At 42.8% G+C, this 22,217-nt stretch overlaps 1 protein-coding gene across 1 annotated transcript in view; it reads left to right on the top strand.

The window, feature by feature from the left end:
• spir (spire type actin nucleation factor) overlaps positions 1–22,217 on the top strand; it is a 315,119-nt gene that overhangs the window by 216,195 nt on the left and 76,707 nt on the right. Inside the window, exons 7-9 of the mRNA XM_080282611.1 lie at positions 305–438; positions 2,023–2,131; positions 3,560–3,689. Of these exons, the coding sequence (XP_080138737.1) occupies positions 305–438; positions 2,023–2,131; positions 3,560–3,689 (373 nt within the window). The remainder of the gene's footprint in view (positions 1–304; positions 439–2,022; positions 2,132–3,559; positions 3,690–22,217) is intronic.

The following is a 22,217-nucleotide window of genomic DNA, read 5'->3' as shown; positions in this document are numbered from 1 at the left end:
CCTAACTGTATCGTAAAATCAAAAGAGCCATTACTGCTTGTCTGAAATGAAGATTTATTGAATACCAGGTTGCTGCGGTTGTCTCTGTACCGTACCATATTCTGTAATACTGATTATATGAACATTAAAATTCAGTGAGATTATCAACAATATTTTAATACAGTATTATATGACTCTGAGCACACAAAAGGCTTATGCCATTTCTCTTGAGGAATTAAAATACAAAAACAATATAACCAAGGCAACAAATAAAAAAAATTGCTCCCTTCCACTGAACACGGTGACTGAAACATGTGTATTGCAGGCACGGCTATGGATGCAGGTGATGCGGGAACTGCGCCACGGAGTCAAGCTGAAGAAGTTGGAGTACACACGAGGCCCCATCGAGTATGCCCTCACCCCCTACGAGATGCTCATGGATGACATCAGGTCGCGAAGGTGGGTAGCAGAGGCTCACACAGGTCATGAAATGTGGTTGTTGTTTGGAGAGAGGTCATGATGTGTGGAGGGCGAGGTCATAGAGAGTGGAGGTAGTGGATGGCTGGCTGGAGGGGTCATGAGGAGTGGAGGGTCATGAGGGGTAGGGGTTATGAGGGGTGAAGGGTCATGAGGGGTGGAGGGGTCACGAGGGATGGAGGAGCCATGAGGGGTGGAGGGGGCCGTGAGGGTGGAGGGGGTCATGAGGGGTGGGTGGGTCATGAGGGTGGAGGGGGTCATGGGGGGTGGGTGGGTCATGAGAAGTGGAGTGAATCAAGTGAAGTGTATGATAGATTGAGTGGATTGTGTCTGATAATGAAAGTTTAGGGAGAGATGAGGTGGATTATGTTTGGTGGAGGGGGTGAAGGAGAGCAAGGGAAATAGGAGATCAGACAGGATATACTGAGGATCATGAGGGAGAGTAAGTGGAAGCAAGGCATGAGGGGGTGGGGAGAAGGCTAGGAGGAGTGGAGGAACATTACTTTATCCCCTTCAGTGAGAGAACTTATTTTTGCTTAGTTTTTGCTACTTTTAGGCAATTTTATTCAGTTTGAGGGGATTTCTGAACTAAGGGGCTTGATGTAACTTTCATCATTCAAAGGGTTAGTATTTCGATTAGTAGTATTTCTCTCAGCTGTACAAAGCCAGCTGGTATTAATCTGGACATAATACCTACTTGCTTCTTTAGCTGAGGGAGGATTCTTATGTAATGGAGGGTCGTCAAAGGTGGAGGGGGTTAGCTTGAATGGAGGAAAGTTGGGAGAGGAAAAGAGCTGAATTAGTACCGATGAAATAAAATTTTGAGGGGTTGGGAAAGAGATGGGTGAAATAGGACTGGTCAGGGAGGGGAGGAAACTGTGAATGAGATGTTGTCCAGCCTGCTCTGGTTATTTTAAAAAATATTTTTATCAGGAGAAGGACTTTTGATCATGAGTAATTTAAATGCACCAAACTCCTTCAGAATATGTAAATTGTCTTGGAAACAAATTCCATCGTTCTGCAGGCATTGTAGGATGTGAACCAGCACTCTAATGCAAACAAAAAAGTGAATGAAAAAGATGGGTGAACAGTTGCAGATTTTTCAGATATATAATCAGAAATTATCTTAATTAGAATGGATACTTGAAAATTATATACAAATCGAGAAGGGATAAAATTACGGAAGTATGTAAGTGATGTGAAAAATGTAGACAGTGGATAACATGTATGACATGAGAAATGAGAGATGCAGGTACTTGACAGAGATAATGAGATGAAGAAGGAATGGATGGTTATATGAATGTGGTAGCATTATGACTTCTGCCATGGTTGCCAGCTAATGGTACTGGAAAAGAATGTTAAAGCTAGTAGTTTTCATCACTCTTTTGTGGTCAGTATGATATCTGCATTATAAGGTGTATAAATATGTACTTATTAATATAACTTTTATATTGAATAATGTGTTGAACCTGTAAATGTTATGATTATGTCCTTGCTTTACTGGTAAGTACTGATGCCAGTTTTGTTATGTTATTACTGTCCTGACACCACTCCTGCATCCCACAGATATACTCTTAACAAGGTCATGGTTAATGGAGACATCCCACCACGAGTCAAGAAGGACGCACACACCATCATCCTTGACTTCATTAGGTCACGCCCTCCACTAAGAAAGGTGTGTGTCAATCTTGTTGGTTTTATTTGGTGGGAATGATTGCATGAGAAATGTGTGTGAAATGGCTTTTGTGAGTATGTTAATGCTGTCATACCACAGGTAATTTGCTTGGGTCAGAAAAGATGCTTCTGAAGGAAGTAACCTTATATGTCTTAATGACGCTAAGAAATTGGTATATTTAGCATTCCTGCAGACTTGTCACATATATAGTTTATATTTGAGACTATATGCAGTATTTTGTTTCTGCAGGACCTGTTCAACATTACTAAGCTTTATGATATGTAGTCTGTAAATGTACTCAAGATTTTACTGAAGTGTAGTAAACATTTAACTGTGTGTAAGAAAACTCTTAAGGTGTGCCAGGAAAATTAGTAATGTTATTTCTCTTGCTGCATTGTGAGTTGTACTTGGAATAAATTGAAAACAACGGAATAGCCACCTAACTTTTGTATCTTAGGGAGGCTTTTTCTCCTGGAATATGGTTAATCCCTTCATTATGATTGCATCTTTATAAATTTTGTTCATACTTCCACCAGACCAATTTATTTAACTTCAGAAGGACCTTCAATAATGAAGGAGGTAATTAAGGCTTTATTTGACCCGCCCAATCTTAGAGGTCTCCCCATACCTATGAAATATTGTCTGGTGATGATTCAGTAAAAGCATGTCACCATTTTGAACACCATATAATAGAGATATTTCTTCTTTTCAATTCCTTATGGAAAGTTCTGAGAGTGCAAGTTGCTAATGAGATGAGATCATTAAGGAAGTTGTGTCTTTATGACTTCAGAACCAGTTTTAATGAGTTGTGACTGGATCATTGTCAAGGTCATTTCTGGGAACTGTTAACTTGGTGAATCTGATTATGTTGGTTGTATTTTATTCTTGTTGTCTCAGCATGATTTTACTCAATTTAGGAGAGACTTTGAGCTGAAGAGATTAGATACAACCTTCCTGAAGTCATTCAGTAGGTGAAGTTTTTCCAATCTGGAAGAAAATCTTTTGGAGGTAGCAATACTATACCATAAAATGACATCCCAGGCTGAGAGGGGTAACTTATACAGAAGAAATGTAATCTGTAAGTTAGTGGTACACTTTTTTTGTGCAATTATTTTAGTTGATCTTATTCAGCTTGACTGAAGTAGACATCCTTCATGAGTTGTCAGGAATTAGCATGGTAAGCAGTATCAAGTATTTTCATCATAGTAAAACTTTATGTAGCATACTACTTTTAGTCTATATCTTGAGCCTGTCAAATTTTATTGTCTTAAATGTAACTAACCTAACAGGCACCACATTTGATCTCTTGGGTTTTCTTTTAGGTAGCCTTTAGGTGGTTCAAGGATTCCCCCCCCTTCCTCCCCAAACCTTATGAGCTGTGAAGTTATTTCAGGTGTCATTAATGATATTTTTTATTATGTATGGCAGGCATCTGAGAGAAAGCTGCTGCCACCACCACGCAAAATCTCATCCCCTATGGAGCTGTTGATGGAAAGCATTAGGAAGGACCACACCCTCCGGCATGTCACCACACCTGCACGTGCTAGGCCCCTGTCCAGTGAGTACCAGCTTCTTTTTGGTTAGTGCCTCACTTAATATTTTCTCTGATGAGCTTCTCCCAAGGTATTATAATGTATTACTGTATTGTATCTTAAGACTTGATTGCATGGAAGAAAAAGTTGATTCTTTTCTCTTGTTGCAACAGTTTATAATAAAGGAATCATTTGTTGGTTCCTAAACACGCCCATATGTGAATATCATGCTTTAAGGGACCAAAGCATGCATCATCAACAAACTGTACAGCCATTGGAAACTTTCAGTGTTGAAGGCTGTTATGCTGAGACTGATTGATGATTGTACTGTAATATACTGTTTAGGCTAAAACAGAGTGGACCTAAACAGTAATAAATCCTGTATGGAATATTCATACAAGACTGATATACTGTATAATATGCCAGAAGCAGTACAATGATAGAAGGAGAGAGAGCAGTTTATCCATGGAAGAGAGTTTCGTTTTATGGGAAAGGTGAAGGTATGGTGGGGGGCAAACACGATGGGCACTGAGCTGTGGTTTCCATTTCCGTATCTTAGGCAAATCATTGGAATATAGCTACTCTTAAGAGCGTGTTTTCAGATTTTTAAAAATAAATTTGTCATTACCATCATTGCTTTTGTTCCTTACGTGTTAACAAGTGAGTTGGCTGGGAGTTAGTGCCCCTCCCTGTGAAACAACGAAAGTCAAACAGCCGCCTGTTAACAGAATTATGGTGTCTTGCTGCAGATAGATAGATTATTACACCTAAGGGATCATGATTTCACTGTTGCTGACCCATTGTAGCATCCTGTACAATCATGAGTTCAACCAGTGCGCATTTTGAAATACTCTGTAAATTATCCGTGATGTTCCTAGCGTATTGACAACTGGGAGAACTGTAGCCTTTTTCCAATACATTCTATGCAGGCATTTGTCTTGTTTATGTGATGGGTATTTTTAGCTTTCTCAGTGCACCACATTCATTTTTAAATTCACCTGTGTGTTCTGTAATCCTTTATTGTAATTATGTTGATGTGTATGCCTGGCTGTCCCTTAAATTTTTGCATCGCACAAATTCCATAGTGTGTGGAATACGTCAGTGAACAAGAGGTTACTATTATGATGTGCCTTTGCGGTCATATTTGAGATCAGTACGAGTATTTTGAATGTCTTATTGATAAAAATTGATGCATATATTCACGTTACTGTAAAAGTCTGGGTTCTCTAGTCTGTTTTTGCCAAAGTCTTGTAAACGAATTTGTATCCCAGTGGAGTGTGCAACGAAACGTATAATGCAGTCAGCCTGTTAGCATGTATTTTCCACCCAATTTAAGATTTTCGTAGTTACCCCGTTTGACATTTTCTCTGAAGCCCAGCCCTCTTCTCAGTGGTTTTCTATCTTCTCGTTTTTACTATTTTCCTCTCTCTCTCTCTCTCTCTCTCTCTCTTTTTATTATCTGTATTCAGATACAGTGTTGCAATAATTCACAGTAGCATAGCTACGGGGGGGGCGTGCACTTATGACCCCCTCCCCCAGACGTCCCCCACTCAGCCCACATGGATGAGATTGTAAACTAGTTTTCAGTCACAGTAACAAGAATTAAAGGCATGCTCATCTTAAGCCACTCTCATCTTAAACATCAGGACCAACTTGCCTAGCCACGGGCTCCTACGCTCCTAATGGGGCGGCATAGGATTGGATGATGGATGAATGGCAAAGACATAAACAAGAAAAGGATAAATGATTTTTTTTTTTTTTTTTTCCCCAGTTTATAACTTCGACAGCAAAAGTGTAACATTTTCATACTATTGTGAATCTTTCTTCACTGCAGGCTGTGTTGAATTTATGCAGTTTGATAGTACTGGAAACTTGATCATGTAATTACTGTTACGCAGTAGTCATGCTGAGCAACGTATACCGGTACAGAACGTGGTGTGTTCTTTAATGATATATGCTTTGCAATATATCTTTCTAATCCTTTATCACAGTATTTGCATGTTTCTGAATTTCAAAAGATTTGGGAAGTTGCGTTTGTACTGTAATAGCAATCATGATCGTGGTAGCATTTATTGCAAAGTGTAATAATTTTGAAGTTTCGTGTGATATTTTGGTGAGTTGCAAAAGTAGCAGTATAGTTTTATATACCTGTGTGTGTGTATATATATATATATATATATATATATATATATATATATATATATATATATATACACCCCCCCCCCCCCGCATGGCCAGACAGCTAGCTACGTCACTGTTAGTTCGACGGGATGATTGGTGTTTTTGTTTTTGGGATGTAGCTTTTAAATATAAGAAGTTTTTTTTTCTTTTAATTAAGAAACGCATCTTATAGGATAGGAACGTTATTTTTGAGGTAGTGAGAGTAAAGCAGTAATGTTACACACAAAGTGGCGTTATGGGTTGGACATTCTGCGAAGTTCTGAAAGAGCATTGTGGATGCAGAATATTGTGCGAGGTATTTTTAGAAGTTTGAAAATAGCCTGGGCTTAGGTAACAATAGCCTTCGTATATTACCACAAAATGTGTCAGTTGATGAGAGAGAGAGAGAGAGAGAGAGAGAGATGGAGGGGCAAGAAGGATAGCAGAGGAAAGAAGAGAGGAAGATTTCAGTGAACAAAGTAAGAATTTGTAGAGAAGATGGGAAGATGTAAGGAAGATGAAAATATGGAGGTGGTAGATAGATATACATAGAGAGAGAGAGAGAGAGAGAGAGAGAGAGAGAGAGAGAGAGAATCAAGCGAGTGTAAAACTAGAGGAAAATGAGGGTAGGAGAAGTTCTGCTAAAGGTCAAAGGGAAGACAGAGAGGTACACGTAATGGTGAGTGGGAGGATGAAAAGGTGTGGCAGAGAGAGAGATGGGGAGGGGGCAGCGTAGCACCGTCACAGATGGGGGAGCCAAGGTGATGCCAAGCCATTTTCTGGGGGTCCCACTGCTGTAATAGGCACACATGAAATAATCTGAAATCTCAAAGGTGGAGGGGGGGGGGGAAGGGCAAGAGTCTGACTGGGGACACCTATGCCCCTCCGGTCCCCCTCCCCATGGGTACGTCACCAGAAGGAGGGAGAGAGAGGAGGGCAAAATTAAACCAGGCAGATATAACACACAGACCAACTAGCTTACCCATGAACGATAGATTCCAAAACTGAGAGGAAGAGTCAGAATTAGAGCGATAGATTGGGAGACAGGCCCCGGGAGTGAGGGCGAGCAGTGGCGGACAGAGGGGAGTATGTCTGGCGGGAGGGACAGTCTGGCTGGGAATAGATGTTTCCAGGATAGCCAATAAACAGAGACGTCATCTTTATTCCTTTTACATATTGTGGAGCGTATATGTGTGAGGCTGGGTTTAAAGATAAAAGAATAAATTAGTATAAAAGTCAGTTATATCTGTTTAAGGAAATGGTATGCAAAATATCGCTAAAATAATTGAAAAGATTGGAAAAAAACGTGCGAGCAGATTTAAATGAGTGATGTTATAATTAGTTGTTTTAATTGTTTAATATTAATGGTTTAAAAACAGTGTGTATTGATAGTAGTAGTCCTAGTAATCGTAGCAAGTCCCAAAAATGATATTAACGTTGATTCTAAATAAATATTGTAATAACAGTGACGGTACACTCAACTTTTTGCCGTGTCGTTATACACATTCATCGTACCCTCTGACTCGGCTGTAATAATTTCTACTATTTGCAAACGTGTGGATATAACTGTGTGTGTGTGTGTGTGTGTGTGTGTGTGTGTGTGTGTGTGTGTGTGTGTGTGTGTGTGTGTGTGTGTGTGTGTGAAATAGTTAATGGCTATATAAGTCATTTGGTTATTTTACAGTTTGGGTTAAAACATTTTCGGTGTTTTTAAAAAGAGGTCTTATTGTTTTTATGAAAGAGGTGTTATGTCAGAAATTGTGAGGTGTCGTTTTGACTGATTTTGAAATGTTTGAAAAGATTAATCATATATATATTATTTTCAATATTGAACTGATTGTAGGGATTTATTAGTGTGTGTTAAATATTCTCTCTGTATATAATTTCATTTCGTTTTCCAGTCATTTCTAACTATATATATATATTTTATTGCTCCCTTGTTTACCTTTTTTTTTTTTTTTTTAATCCGTAGTTTGCTTTAACATTAAGTTTCCTTGACTCTCTCAGGTGAATTAAATCATCTGGTGTTAACTAGAATAGAAGAATTGTGAAGACATGATAGCGAGAGTTAATACGAAAGTGACAGTATTAACATTTATGCTCCTGTGGTTCTGTCTGCAAAATATAAATGTCTGGCTCAAACTGGAATAAATTGCTAGGAAAAACCGCACCGTAAGAGGATTATTTTGTAATCCTCTTTGCTAGAATCATCGATGTGGAAATGGTATTGGTCTGGCTTGTCTGTCTGTCTGTTTCCATTTACTCTTGTATGATCAGGACACCTGTATTATTCTGTTCCAACCAACGCGCGACATTATTTGAGGTGAGACTGAATTTGGGAGGTTGTCATTACTGGTTCCATTGACCCCTTCATGGTCGGGACAACCTTAGTATTCTGATGTAGCTGATACCTGGCGATTTAATTCAGGTGAGAGCGAGTGGCAGGATCCTGAGTGTTCAGAAATCTTAGTAAGCTTGGTGCTCCCCATATTAACATCTCGGTCAGCTAGTGTTTTCTTTTTTCCCTTTACATAGGACTATTTTCAGGCTAGGGGAAGATTTGTCGTTGTGAGGAGGTTAATGAAGGATGTGTCAAACACCTTCAGTTTAGAAAACCACTTCCAGACTTAAATAAGATCGCCTGGAGATGGAAAAAAAAAAAAAGATGTTACAGAATCCAGGGGTTAATGTGGGCTCATAGGCAGTAGCTCTTCGCGGATCAATAACGAAACTGATGACAGTATAATGGGTGGATCCAGGGGTGTTGCCCTTATTGCCTCTGTTCCTCGGGCAACACACGTGGTTTTTCACAGATGCTATGGTAATGTAATAGTAGTTGTAGCCATAGGGTCATATGGAACGAACTTGGCGAACTGCAGGCTGAAGGTTGCCCTTCTCTGACATTCCATCCTCCTCCTCTCTGAGGATAGGGAGGGGGCTGAGGTACGTTTAACTGGATAGTAGAGATGCTCAGCTGTATCACTGCCACCACATAAAGGAGCACCTCACAGACTTTACATAAGACTGCATCTCTTCATGGCCATCATATTTATTTCTTCCACACAAGTATGGTTGGTTGACAGGCTTTACGTTTCACTTCCATGTTCCCAGCATTTTCTCTGCTTACCAAGTTAAAATATTAATTGTTCAGACGTTACAAAGCTGGCTGAGAGAAACGAGGTGTTGGACGTTTGTTACTTTGGATAATAATATACGCAGCACCTCCAAAATATTCCAGGATTCGCCCTCCAGTAATATTGCTTCTTTTATGATCATTATCTTTATGCGAGTCTGGGGCAGCAATTCATTTTAGCACGCGTATAATTTGTTGTATTATGCAAAACTGTTTTAATTGTAGTGTTCTTGAAATCTGACACATCGGCAACGTTAGTGTGCTTATGACTGTTTTTTTCGCTGTCAGTGGTAAAAAAGCTATTCTCAGATTGCTTGTAAGCTGCATTATAACTTTGGCTCTCGGATTTCCAGACCCATAATATTGTCAGTTACGGAAGCCTCCAAGCACCTTTTCCATAACGGTTTATTTTGGATATGACTGGCCTACATCCTTCTGTTTGTTATCTATTCAGAGTTTGACGATATTAGAAGAATTATATAAGAACAGAAGAGAACAGTAGGATCTAATAAGCAAAATAAATCACTTAGGAACAGGTTTTAGGGAGTTTAAGATGAAGTGAACTGGGGCCAGATTCATAAACACAGTCAAGATCCCTGTCGTAACTGTGATGATTCGCCAAGGAAGGACAAGGGAATGAGAAGGCAGAATTCCCCAGTGTCTCTAGCTCTTCCTGCAGTTGCAAATCTAATTGCAACAACCGGTTCAGCGTGAATATGTCAGTAAATCCCGCCCCTGCTTTATGTGTGTGGTGCTCAGATCCCGGCTAGAGGATCGGGGTAATGCATTGTTGTTATCAGATTGCTCCCGTTCCTCGTTTATTTCCTGTTCTCTCACAGCGTTTCAGCCTTTGTTAATTTTTGTAAGTTAACCTCTCCGATGCGATGACTTATTTTTTTATTTGTTTCTTGCCGCGTCCAGATTGTTTCATTCAGTTTAGGAAGGACGTCTCGAACTAGGGACGTTAGATGTGGCTTCCCTGGCTCTTTCGCTGCAAAAAAATCTCCCCTAATGTGACTAAAATCGCCTGGAGACAGCTAGAATTTACCAAGAGAATGCATCACCAGATTCAGTGGGTTGAGATGCTTTAAATGTTGGAAGAAAATGAATTGGTGGGAGGAGAACAAAAAGAAGAGGCAGAGGAAGAAAAGCAGCAGCAGGAGGAGGAGGAGGAGGAGGAGAGGTAGTGAATGGGGGAAAACGAGATAGATAATGAGAGGGAGTCTTGTAAGAGGTGGCAGTTAAACGAAAGTGTGTGTGAAGGCACACAAAGTATTTGGAGAGAAACGGGTATAGATCCTTCTGTGTGTGTGTGTGTGTGTGTGTGTGTGTGTGTGTGTGTGTGTGTGTGTGAGAGAGAGAGATCAAACACACACACACACACATACACGAGCCTGGTGCAGTAAACACCCTTTGTGATCACACTTGCACCTCTTCCCATCGTTCTTACCTGTCGCCTCTCCGGGTGTTTTCCACCACCTCTCTATTTCCGTCCCCTTTATCCTTCTTCCCTCCTTGTTTTAACCTCTTCCTTCACCACGATTACACCTTATTTATTTCTGTTCTCGCTACTACCAAACGTTTCTCCTCAGCTTGATTGGAGCACCATGGTAGTGACGGAATTAATGAAGTATATTGTCCAACCCCAAATGTTAAAAAACAAAAAAGTTTGTCCTAAAATGTAAACATAATCAACTGACATTTTAAAGTTAAATGGGATACAAGAGGAGCGGATATAATGATGTATGATACCGTGATTAATTTAAAAGCTTTTAGATAAATTACCCGCCCACCTGACAGGCCCACTCATTCTTTTACTCGGTCACTCACCCGCTAAGCTCTTCCGTCCATTCAGCTTTCCTCCCTCCCACCAGTTCTGTCATCCACTCAGCAAACCCACCATCTACTCAACCAACTCTGCCGCCCACTTAGCCAACCCTCCCGCCCACTCAGCCAACCCTCCCGCCCACTCAGCCAACCCACCCACCCACTCAGCCAACCCTCCCGCCCACTCAGCCACCCACACCCGTCACTGACTCATAATTCCCCGCCCACCCCTCGCCCCTCCCACCTCCACCCACCCACCCCGATCGCCCACGTCTGTCCAACATAAAGTGGTAGTTGCCTTCGCTGTATGCCGCGGGTGTGTGTGTGTGTGTGTGTGTGTGTGTGTGTGTGTGTGTGTGTGTGTGTGTGTGCGCTTTGATATGACTATGAATAATATGGACTGGTGTTTAGATTAATGGTTCAGCATAGTGTGGCATAACAATCTCTCTCTCTCTCTCTCTCTCTCTCTCTCTCTCTCACACACACACACACACACACACACACACACACACACACACACACACACACACACACAAGATTCAAGTAATTTCATCTAACTTGCTCGAAAATATTTTGGACTCTGCTGGGCGGGAAAATTAAACTGGAGAAATCTGGCATCGTCTTGCTTACTTTTAATTAATTTTATTTATTAATTTCCTCTCATTGTCCTTTTATATATTACTTTTTTCGCGTTTAATAATTTCTCTTATTAATTATAGTTATTTTTTAGTATTTAAGATGATTTTTAAATAATTTTTTACGTTTTTTGTTTATAATTGCTGTTGCTTATTAATTTATTTTTTTTCACTGCTTATTAATTCCTGTGTAATTATATATATATTTTGAAATTATTGCTTGTTAACCCCTTCTTAATTGCTTATTGTATTTTATCTTGTAACTACCTCTAGCTGGGGATGCCGTAGTGATTATTGAAAAGGCTTAATTATACCTTTTAGTTCAGTAATTATTTTAAGAGTTATACGGAGAGTTGCAATCTATAAGTCATCCCAGTGCGTTATCAGTGGCTGTGGATTCTGAGGAAATGTGGATGTGGTTCTAGTTGAAGGTAATGGATGCAGGTGTTTAGTGGAGGTGTGGATGTGACAGAGTGGAAACCGCTTGACCGTAGTGACGTATTTTCCACTTTATTTAGCTTTTACATAGCTTAGGAGAGACTTTTGGCACGTCAGGAGTCAGGTATAGTCTTCACTCCCTCATCCTATACGAGAGGCCCTTCCTGAGGTGAAAAATATCGTCTGGTAGCAACAAGAATACCTCCATACAAAAATAGACGCAACCCAGATTTATGAGCGTGGCCAGTACCGGTGTGTGTGTGTGTGTGTGTGTGTGTGTGTGTGTGTGTAAGTGAGGCCAGTGGGGATGAAGATGTGTATGAGTGTATGTATTGTAGTGTAGAGTGTTTATGAGTGTATTTAATGTAGGCAAGAGTGTGCATGCGTGTAGATAAAGGTAAAGCCAGTGTGGGTGAGGGTGTATGAATGTGTGTAGGATGAAGTTATGTATGGGTGTATGTACTGTAGTGCATGGCAAGAGTTTGTATGGGTGTGTGTAGTGTAATGTGGATGGATGTGTGCTGGATGAGGATATGTATGGGTGTATGTAGTGTGTGGCAAGGTTATGTATGGGTGTGTGTAGTGTAATGTGGATGGATGTGTGCTGGATGAGGATGTGTATGGATGTATGTAGTGTGTGGCAAGGGTATGTATGGGTGTGTGTAGTGTAGGGTAGTGTGGATGGAGGTAGATACGGGTGATAGATAAAGGTGAAGCCAGTGTGTGTATGTGTGTGTGTGTGAGTCTGTGTTAGTAAAGGAGGTCAGGGGGCTGGCCGGATACCTTATTACATTACTGTACGCAGGACATGTATTGGAGTGGACACAGGAGGAAGATAGAGTGCGGCACACACTTAGATAGATAAATAGGTCGATAGATATGCTGAATAGTAAGGTATATGGATAGATAGATAGATAGATAAATAGATAGATGGATAGATAGGTACATACATAGGTGGATATTTGGATGGATAGACAGGTATACCAAATCGACGTATGGACGACTAAATGACAAAGGTAGAATATACAGAGAAAGAAAAATACAGGTAGGTAATATGCAGGTGACAGTATATAAAAACAGGTAGAATAGGTAGAGAAGAAAATATAAAATCAGTCAGTGTTGCTAGTATGTTCAGTCTACACAGGAGAAAAATGACAAGGAAAAATGCAGAGAGCGCTAGATATTACCTTGACCTTTCGCCATGACAGGGATAAAGTAAGAGGAGCGCTAAATATTGGCCTGCATAGTACGAAGTTGATATTTTGTTCCGAGTGCCGTAAAAGCAGAAAGATGAATGTGGGGCAGACGCCATGAGACACTTTAGCGGATTACTCACTCACTCTCTTAAGATACAAGGCTTCTCCATCGTCCAGGTTACCAAAGAGAGAGAGAGAGAGAGAGAGAGAGAATTGAAGCCCTTCGCTAAAGTTGGTGCCCAGAGACAATATATTCACGCTAACACCAGAAGATTATGTTCAGCTGAGAGAAATCCTGTCAGTCAGAGGCTTCACAACCCCTTCCCAGTAAACCTCTCACTGCTATTGGTACACCTGGGTAATTTATTTAGGCCAACTCCAGACAATTCCTTTCAGTCGAGAGAAATCCTAGTAGTTAGAGGAAGAACTGTTTTTTATGGCTTTCTTATTATCACCACACACTAGTAACATTTTTTGTCCGAATACATATATAAATATTTTTTATTTGTGCTGTATCAAGACGATTTTGTTTAGGGAAGGATAATCCAACTGGAGGGGTTAAATGCAATGTCCATTAACCTTAATCTACTGACATTTATTGCTCTCCCATACTCAATAAATTGTGTTATGTATCAAGACCGAATTAAGGACAGCGTCACTGGATCGTAGAGGTTAAATCAAATGATCCCAGTGATACCAGAAGAGTTTTTGTTATATCTGATGTACCTTCGATAGACAGTTCTATGATTAATTATTTGAGATTCTAAAAATTAATAGAGTAATAAGAACCTAAAATAAAATAGAAAAATGATAACAGAAAGTACATGTGTTTTCCCCGAAACGTAATAAGAACCTAAAATAAAATAGAAAAATGGTAACAGGAAGTATATGTGTTTTCCTCGAAACGTTTGATCATATTGTGTCCAGATTTTAGCTTTCTCTCCCCGGAAGTGCCATACAAGGAGGAAAAGCAAACCCAGGAGGACATTGAAAACTGACTATCCCCTCCCCCTGTTTAGAGTCCGTAGAAGCGTAGGGACAAGAACATAAACCTACAGACACATAATGAAACCTAAATAGCCCTCCCTTTGAGTGTGTGGAAATATGGGGACAAAAAGGCAAACCCTCAGATCACGTAATGAAAACTGAGTACCCCCCTCCCGTCCTTAGAGTCTGTGGCAGCGTAGAGATTTGGAACTCAATCCCACAAACACATGATGAAAACTGAGTAACCTTCTCCAGTCTGAGGGGCGTAGGGGACAGGCGGATGCGGGTGGAGGCAGATGAGGGCGTTACGGTGTTCGGTATTTGGGGGAACTGATGAGCGAGTTTGAGAGATGCCTGCATGCCGGGATGTTCATGAAGCAAATTACTGTATAGTTGACAGAGAGAATAAAGGATCCGTCAGAATTCAGGAAGCCTCTGTGATTGGCATTATAATTACATTGAAAGTGCAGGTGAAACTCAGGCAGCTATAAAGGACCATTTGGATATCGAGGAAGTGCTATTAAAAAGTGGTAGTCAACAAGCGGACGCCATTTCGCCGGAGTTATGCATTACGTGCCTAGAAGATATTTCAACTATTTTGTTTAGGATACCAAGGAATTGATACAGTAAGCTAGAGGGCAAATCTTATAGTTGGCGATTGCATACTTCACTTTAATAAATCTGATGGAAAGTTGCAATGATGGATAAGGAGTAAAAGAGGACGAATCTGAATGGAAGAATTATGCCCATATCTGGAAAAGTGTTTTGGAGAGTGTGAACGTAATATGTCCCCTTCGATCCCAGGACGAATTTTTATCTTTGCTGTGTCCTGACGATTTTATATAGCTTAGGAGAGACGAACTGGAGGAGTTGGGTATAGTTTTTTCTTTTTTTTCACAACTAGGGTGCACACATAATAAGGTAAAATCATCTGGTTGCAGCAAGAGAAAAAATATAAAACTATGTCCTCGATTTGAATGGGTTAAAGATAAAAAAAAAACAGTGACAGTAAATATTTAACTCCTTTGATGTGATGACGTCTGTTCCTGTGTTGTTATTGTTTGAGTCAACCTCGGGCACACCTTTAGTTGTGAAGGGGTTAATGAAGGCTGTATCTAATCCCTCCCGTTCGAAAAATATCCCCGAAGCTGAATAAAACCGTCTGCAGCAGTAATAGAATAAAACAAAAATAGGCTGCCTGAGTGAAGGGGTTAATAGCCATGGTGGGACCTCTGATGTGAAGCGATGGGATGCGCTGAGAAAAATACTGTTCTGCATTTAGGACAGTCCAGGCAGATACAGGCCATGACGGCGGAGTGCAGAGAAGAATAGGAGTGGAACGGACGCAGCGTGGGGTGGGGGGCGAGGAGGAGGCTTGGTTATTTTATTATTTTTTTATTATAGTATACTCTTGCTGCTTCCAGACGGTTTCATGCAACTTTTTAAAGACCTATGACGAAGGGTAATGAATGCCATCTGTCCATATATTTTACCATACTCTTTCTACTTCTTGACCAATACAGTACTCGTATATTCAGAGTAGGAAGGACCTCTAGTCATGAAACGCTTAATGAATGCGATATCTAACACCTCCAGTAAGCATACCTTCTCCCCAGCTGAATAAGTGTCAGAAGCTAGCAAGAGTTAAAAAAAGAAAAGAAAAAAAGTCGGCCTCAAGGGGTTAACAGGGTAAGAGTACGAACACTGTAATTTACCTCATCTCTTAACCTCATTGATACAGTGACTTGTGTTATTCTTGTTACCATCAGATATTTCACTCATATTTGGAAAGTGCCCTAGTAGTGAAGGGACTCATCAAGGCGGTATCTGACTCCTCTGGTTCGGGAAATGTCTCAGGCTGAATAAGTATCGTGTAGACAGCAGTAATGTAATGCAAAAGACATCACCGTACTGAAGGAATTAAAAATATAATTACGTAATTAGCCGTGTCATTTTAAGTACCACATAAGAATCCTTGAGCCTGACAAAACCTGTTTAGTGTAAACTTGGAAGAACTGAGAGAGAAATGGAAAGGATAATGCTACTTGTCAAGGTTAGAAGTTTCTGGATAGGAGAACAGGCAGATGCAGAAGATGTACTCATTCCAGTGTAACCCCGTCCGTGTCAGAACAATTCTAGTATTGTGTTTAAGTCAGCGGCAGACGATTGAATTACGCCTCGAGTGTGTCACAGGAACCCAGGAATTTTCAAAGCAGACATGGACACAGAGCAGGTCACGTCTAGCAGGTCACGTCCGTCTTAACTAGAACGGATAATAGGTGGCCAGCAAGGGTGACAGTGGCGGCACAGAGGTTAAGTGAGAGGAAGAGTGAGACAGACAGGGCCTTGTTTTAAGTGGCACAGGAGTCTCCGTAATACCTTCTCTTCACCGATTTATATTCATATTGCACCTTTTTCACCTCTTCTACGTCACTGAGTTTAAGTATATCAACAGTAGAAGCATACAAGTAACATAAAAATATAATAGTGTAATAATGTTCCAAGTTTTTAAAGCATCCTGTACGACCCATAATTCAATAGAGATAAAAAATACGTGAATATTTGGGCTGCGATGGGACAGGGAAATAGGCGCTAAGTCAGAGTGGAGAAAGCTGAGGGATGGCCGTATCTTACTGTGCATTGGCAAGCTGGTGATGATGACTGCGGATATGTTGATGCTATGGACAGAGGCAGCTGTGGTGTGTGTGCGGAGGGATGTGGATGGGGGGTAAGGGAGGGAGGGAGGTGTGTGTGTGTGTGTGTGTGTGTGTGTGTGTGTGTGTGTGTTTGGGGGGGTATATGGGTGTCGGCGGTAGGGAAGGACACGTCTGACATGGGCGGGCAGCTTTACTATGCGTGTTCAAGGTGTGTGTGTTTTTATGTAGGTACACACACACACACACACACACACACACACACACACACACACACACACACACACACACACACGCACGCACGCACGCACGCACGCACGCACGCACGCACGCACGCACACACACACACACACACACACACACACACACACACACACACACACACACACACACACACACACACACACACACACACACACACACACACACACACACACACACACACACACACACACCACACAGATTCATCATTATCCTTGCAGATTAAACCTCTATTATTATCTGAGTAAGTTACCGAGGTCTAAGAGTGTTAATAGTGGTATCATTAACCTTTTCGTGTTTATTATTCGAAGTAGCAAAATCTAAATCGTTTACTTAATTTGCGTGAGTCACATGGTACCTGAGCGTGTCTAACATGAGTGCCAAATGAAGATCAGAGTGTGTGATATTTGTGCTTGCAACAGGAGGCGCTGGTCCGTGAGTGTACAGGGTTTGTTGTGGTTATTCTCAGAGTGTCCTTTTGTTGCGAACTTTTATTTGCCACCCACCAGCAGTTAAAGAGGGGGGGGGGGAACAGGGCGGGGCGGCTGACCACTCCTGACACCCCTTCCCTCCCCCTTCCCCTTCCTCACCTCCCCTTCCCTTTCCCCTCCCCAGCTTTCCACTTTATCCTTATCTCAGACCTATTCTTCTTCGTTTCCTCTACCACCACCATCTGCTCCATTCCGTGTCTTGTACCCCAACCTGTTTTCCAATCACATCCCAAGTTTTCTATCTGTTTCCCTTATACCATCACATCATTCCTGAAGAAGACAGCTATAGCTTGTGTCGCGTATGGACGGGTGGTATTAGCGCCGGTGTGGTGACTTAAGGTGTGCGTAAGTCCTGTTCGGAGTAGGTTGTGCGACACGTAGGAAGACTGCTGGGCCCAGAATGTAAAAAAAAAAAAAAAAAAAAAAAAGTTCACAGTTAAATACCAGAGGGTCTTCTAATTTACTAGTGTTATTTCACGCTCTTGCCTGGGACTCAGCAATATATTCTGAGTATACGCGTGTGTAGCACTGCGTCGTATTTAATTCAGCAGTATAAAGCAATTCTTAACTGTGTTTCATTTAACACAGCACGGATTTATTATGCCAGGTTGAGTACGACGTTTTAACCCCTTCATGACGGTGATGCACTTTGTAATTAATTTTTGTTATTATGAGGCAGTTTAATTCAACATAGGAGAGGCCTTCGAAATTGGAGTTTGATATAGCCTTCATTAAACTCTTCAGGGCATGAAACCAAAATTGAAAAAAATCATCTGGAACGATAGTACTGCAACTAATAATAATGATGATAATAATAATAATAATAATAATAATAATAATAATAAACGTCATTAGCTTAAAGGTGTTAATGCAGAATGTAGGTTATATTTGACTTACTTGGAAAATGATCTTATGTAGGACGAGGGTAAAGTAGAGCATGCAGCATATCCTTCATCCAAACTGCTCCTGTATTATGGTGGCAGCCCTTTGTTCTCGCCTCATGTCCCTCTCATCCTTTGCTTCACCTCCCCTCACCCGTGTCCGTCTTTCCTCTTATCCTTTACTCTCATTTCTCATCTTCCTCTCCATCCCCTCTTTCTTCCCCTTCGCCTTTTCACCTCCCTTTTCCTTCCATCAGCCCCTCTCTTTCCCTTGTTTTAACCCCTCTTACCCTCTCTATCTCACTCATTTCCCCTCTGTCACCACCTCCTCACACCCTCTCCCTGTCCCTCTTCTTCCACTGTTACCTCTTCCTCTTCCCTACTTTTAGTCCCTCCCCTTTCCCCTCTTTCAACCATTCATGTTCTTTTCATGTTCTCCCCCCCCCTCATTTTCCCCTCTTTCTAAGACTTCTATCCCCTCCCAGCCTTTCTTTTCCCTCTTTTCACCCCCTCCCACCCCCTCATCTTTCGGCCTTTCCACTCCCGCCCTTCTTCGTCTTTCCATCCCTTTCCCCTCTTCCTCCTTTCCATCCCCCTCCCCTCTTCCGCCTTTCCATCCCCTCCCCTCTCCGACTTCCCACCCTTTCCCCTCCCATATCTCTCTTTCCCCTCTTTCCATCACCTCCCCTTTCCACCTCCTTCCCTAGCCATCCCGTACCTTCCTTTCCCCTCTTTCATCCCTTTCTCTTCTCTCACTACGCCTCTCGCATTCTCTTTCATAATTCCCCTTTCCTATCCCCGGCCTTGTGCGTCCTCCAGTACAGTCTCCGGCCCACGACCCTCCCATCACCAGCCATCCCAATCTATCCCATCCCTCCTCCCCCATCTCAGCCTCCAGCGTCACCCCCCTGTCCCAGTAGTACAGTTGGGGACCTGGCTGTAAATGTGATCGTTGTGTACAGTATTCTGAGATTGTTGGGATTTGGTAAAAACTGATTGTCACCCTGAATATCCTTCGTCTGGTCGATGGTTATTTATCCCTAGCCCTCTTTACACACATAGCTAGTTTTTCTACCATAGTGACCCCCCCCTCCCCAGCCTCACCTACCATCAGTCCTTTTCTCTCTCTACCTCTCATCACGTTCCCTTCCTCCACCTCACCACGTAACCCCGACACCTCTACCTCACCATATCCCATGCCTTTTTTTCTTTCCAAACCTTAACCTCTGCTCTCTCTTGTTTCTTATTCTCCCTACCTCACCCTCACATTCCCTCCCTCACCCTCACGCTCCCTAACATTATTGTACACTTCCTACCTCAGCCTCACACTCCCTACCTCAGCCTCACATTCCCTCCCTCACCCCCACGCTCCCTACCTCAGTTTCATACCCCACTACTGCCATTTATGACGTATTACCAACATCTTCTCTCCCCCCTCCACATGCTCTCCACCCGACCCTTTCTTAGTCCACTGCTTGTAGTTAGAAGGGAATGGGAGGAGAGGAGAGAGGAGGGGAGACTAGAGGAAGGGGAAAGGAATGAAGAGTAGGGTAGAGGAGAGGAGTGGAGAGGAGGATATAGGAAGAGGAGGGGAGAGCAGAGAGGGGAGAAGGGTAGAGGAGAAAAAGGGAAGCGAAGTGCGAGGAGAGGGAGAAAGGTAGAATAGGGTTCAGGAGGAGGAGGAGGACAGGACAGGGTAAGGCAGGGAAGGAGAAGGGAATGGCGAGACGAGGAGGAGGACAGAGTAAGTGAGGGTAGGAGAAAGTGAGGGGAACAAAAGAAGTGAATGAATAAGTGATGTGGAAAGTATGGCAGGGAAGGGAAGAGAAGGGAAAGGGAGAGGAGGGGAAGGAAAGGGAAGGGGAAGGTTACAAACTCTGTGGACATTTGATTTGATTTGTTAGCCGGATTTGGTGTGAGGTATGGACGCTCGTATTTTTTGTATTATGTGTGTCGCCTGTTACTGCGTATAGACACCGACCAGCTATTTTGGGACGCTCCACCCCTCCACTTGTGTGGTGGGGAGGGGAAGAGAGAGAGAGAGAGAGAGAGAGAGAGAGAGAGAGAGAGAGGGGTGAGGTGGAGGAAGAAGGGAGAGAGGTGGAGTGCAGGCCGCAGGGAAAGAGGAGATGCAGGAAGGAGAGAGAAAGGGAAAGAGGAGTAAAAAGGAAGAGAGGAGAGATGGAGGGAGGGACAGAGGAGTGGAGGCAAAGGGGGGAGGAGGTGGAGTGAGAAGAGTTGAAGACGGAGCAAGAAAGGATGGGAAATGGTAAGGAAGAGAGAGAGAGAGATGGAGTACGGTCAAGAGATGGAGTAGAGATAGTGTGGAGAGAAGCGGAGGAGAGACGTAGAGAGGGGAGATATTGCGTGGAGAGGGGAGATAGAGAGGAGAGGGTGTGGGAATGCCGAAAGGAGATAGGGAGACAAGTAGAGAGGTAAGTGAGGTACGGTTGTAGCAAGAAGGGAGGGGAGAGGTGTAGAGACGAAAGAGGAGAAGAAGAGGTAGAGAGGAGAGGGGGAGAGGTGTTGAGGGGAGAGCGGGTGAGAGAGGAAATGCAAAGAGAAAAGAAGGAGAGATGTAGAAAGGAGAGAAATAGTGGGACATATAGAAAGGATTGAGGAGGTGGAGGCACAGAGTGAGTGAGAAGGACAAGAAAGAGTAATAGGGATGGAGGGAAGGACAGTAGGAATGTGAAATGCCTGCGTGTTACAGGTTCAGGTGAGGGGTAGCAGGGGGGAGGAAGAAGGGGTATGGGGCAGGACTAAAGGAAGGGGAGGGGGGGGGTCGCGTGGGCAGGAGAGGAAGTAGAGAGAAAGGGCTAGGGGAGGGGGGGATGCGCATGCCCAAATGGGAGGAAAGTAGCTGGGGCACTGATGACGAAGGAGGAACGGAACGTGAAGAGAAAGAGCGTGGTAGGTGTGGTAAAGTGTTCGGTGACGAAGCTCATGAAATTGTAGTATGAATGGGGAAAAAAGGAATGTTTGTTGGAGAATGAAGAGAGGTAGAGGTACGCAGGGTCGGAGGGAGGAGAGATGGAGGGAGGAGCAGGAGGGGGAGAAGCTGTGAAAGTAGCGGAGCGGACGCGGACCTCTAGCTCTCAGTCGCACATGGACTTAGCAGCGGATAGGGCACTCTCCAACGCTCTCCCTGGCTCGCACTCTCTCGCACACACAATCCAGCTGTGCGTGTGCCTGCGTGCGGCCTCTCGCAAAGTGACATACGGGAAACATTGACTTAGAGATAGTGACTTAAGGCTACAGTTGTTTGGCCATTCCTGAAGTTATTTAACAGAAACTTTGATTTAAAAGATACATTGAGTGAGGGTATTAGTGAGCGAGGTGTGAGTGGAGAGTGAGTGAAAATGTTGGTGGACTTGGTGCGAGACCCCAGGAGGGAACCCGGGTTGGTCAACACAGGTGAGTCTGATGCTGCCTCCTCCCTCCATCTGACATACACCTTGCAACTCCACACACCTGTCCAGCTACACATCTGCACCTGTCAGATTTTTGGCACACCTGCTACATACCTGTCCACACCTATACATCTGCTACCTCTGCCAAGCTTTTGACACACCTGCTACACATCTATAAACCTGGCAGGGTTTTAACGCATTTGCTGCAAACCTATCCACCTGGCCAGACCTGCTACAGCACTTGCTACATTCCTATCCACACGTGCTACGCACTTGTCCAGATCAGAAAACACTTGCCCACACCTGTTATACATCTCCACACTACTGCATACCTGCCACACCTGTCCACACCTGCAGTGCCCGTGCCACACTTGCTATGTCCATATCACACCTGCCATACCTGTGCTTACACCTGCTATGCCCGTGCCACACCAGACTTATCTGCCACACTTAGCTGACGACTTCCTTGCATACACCC

The sequence above is a fragment of the Coenobita brevimanus genome, chromosome 94 (genome assembly GCF_032717465.1).
Source record: "Coenobita brevimanus isolate Jiangsu-jjx chromosome 94, ASM3271746v2, whole genome shotgun sequence".
Lineage (NCBI taxonomy): Eukaryota > Metazoa > Arthropoda > Malacostraca > Decapoda > Coenobitidae > Coenobita > Coenobita brevimanus.
Note: the sequence above shows the minus strand (reverse complement) of the source record. Positions and strands in the feature narration are given on the sequence as shown.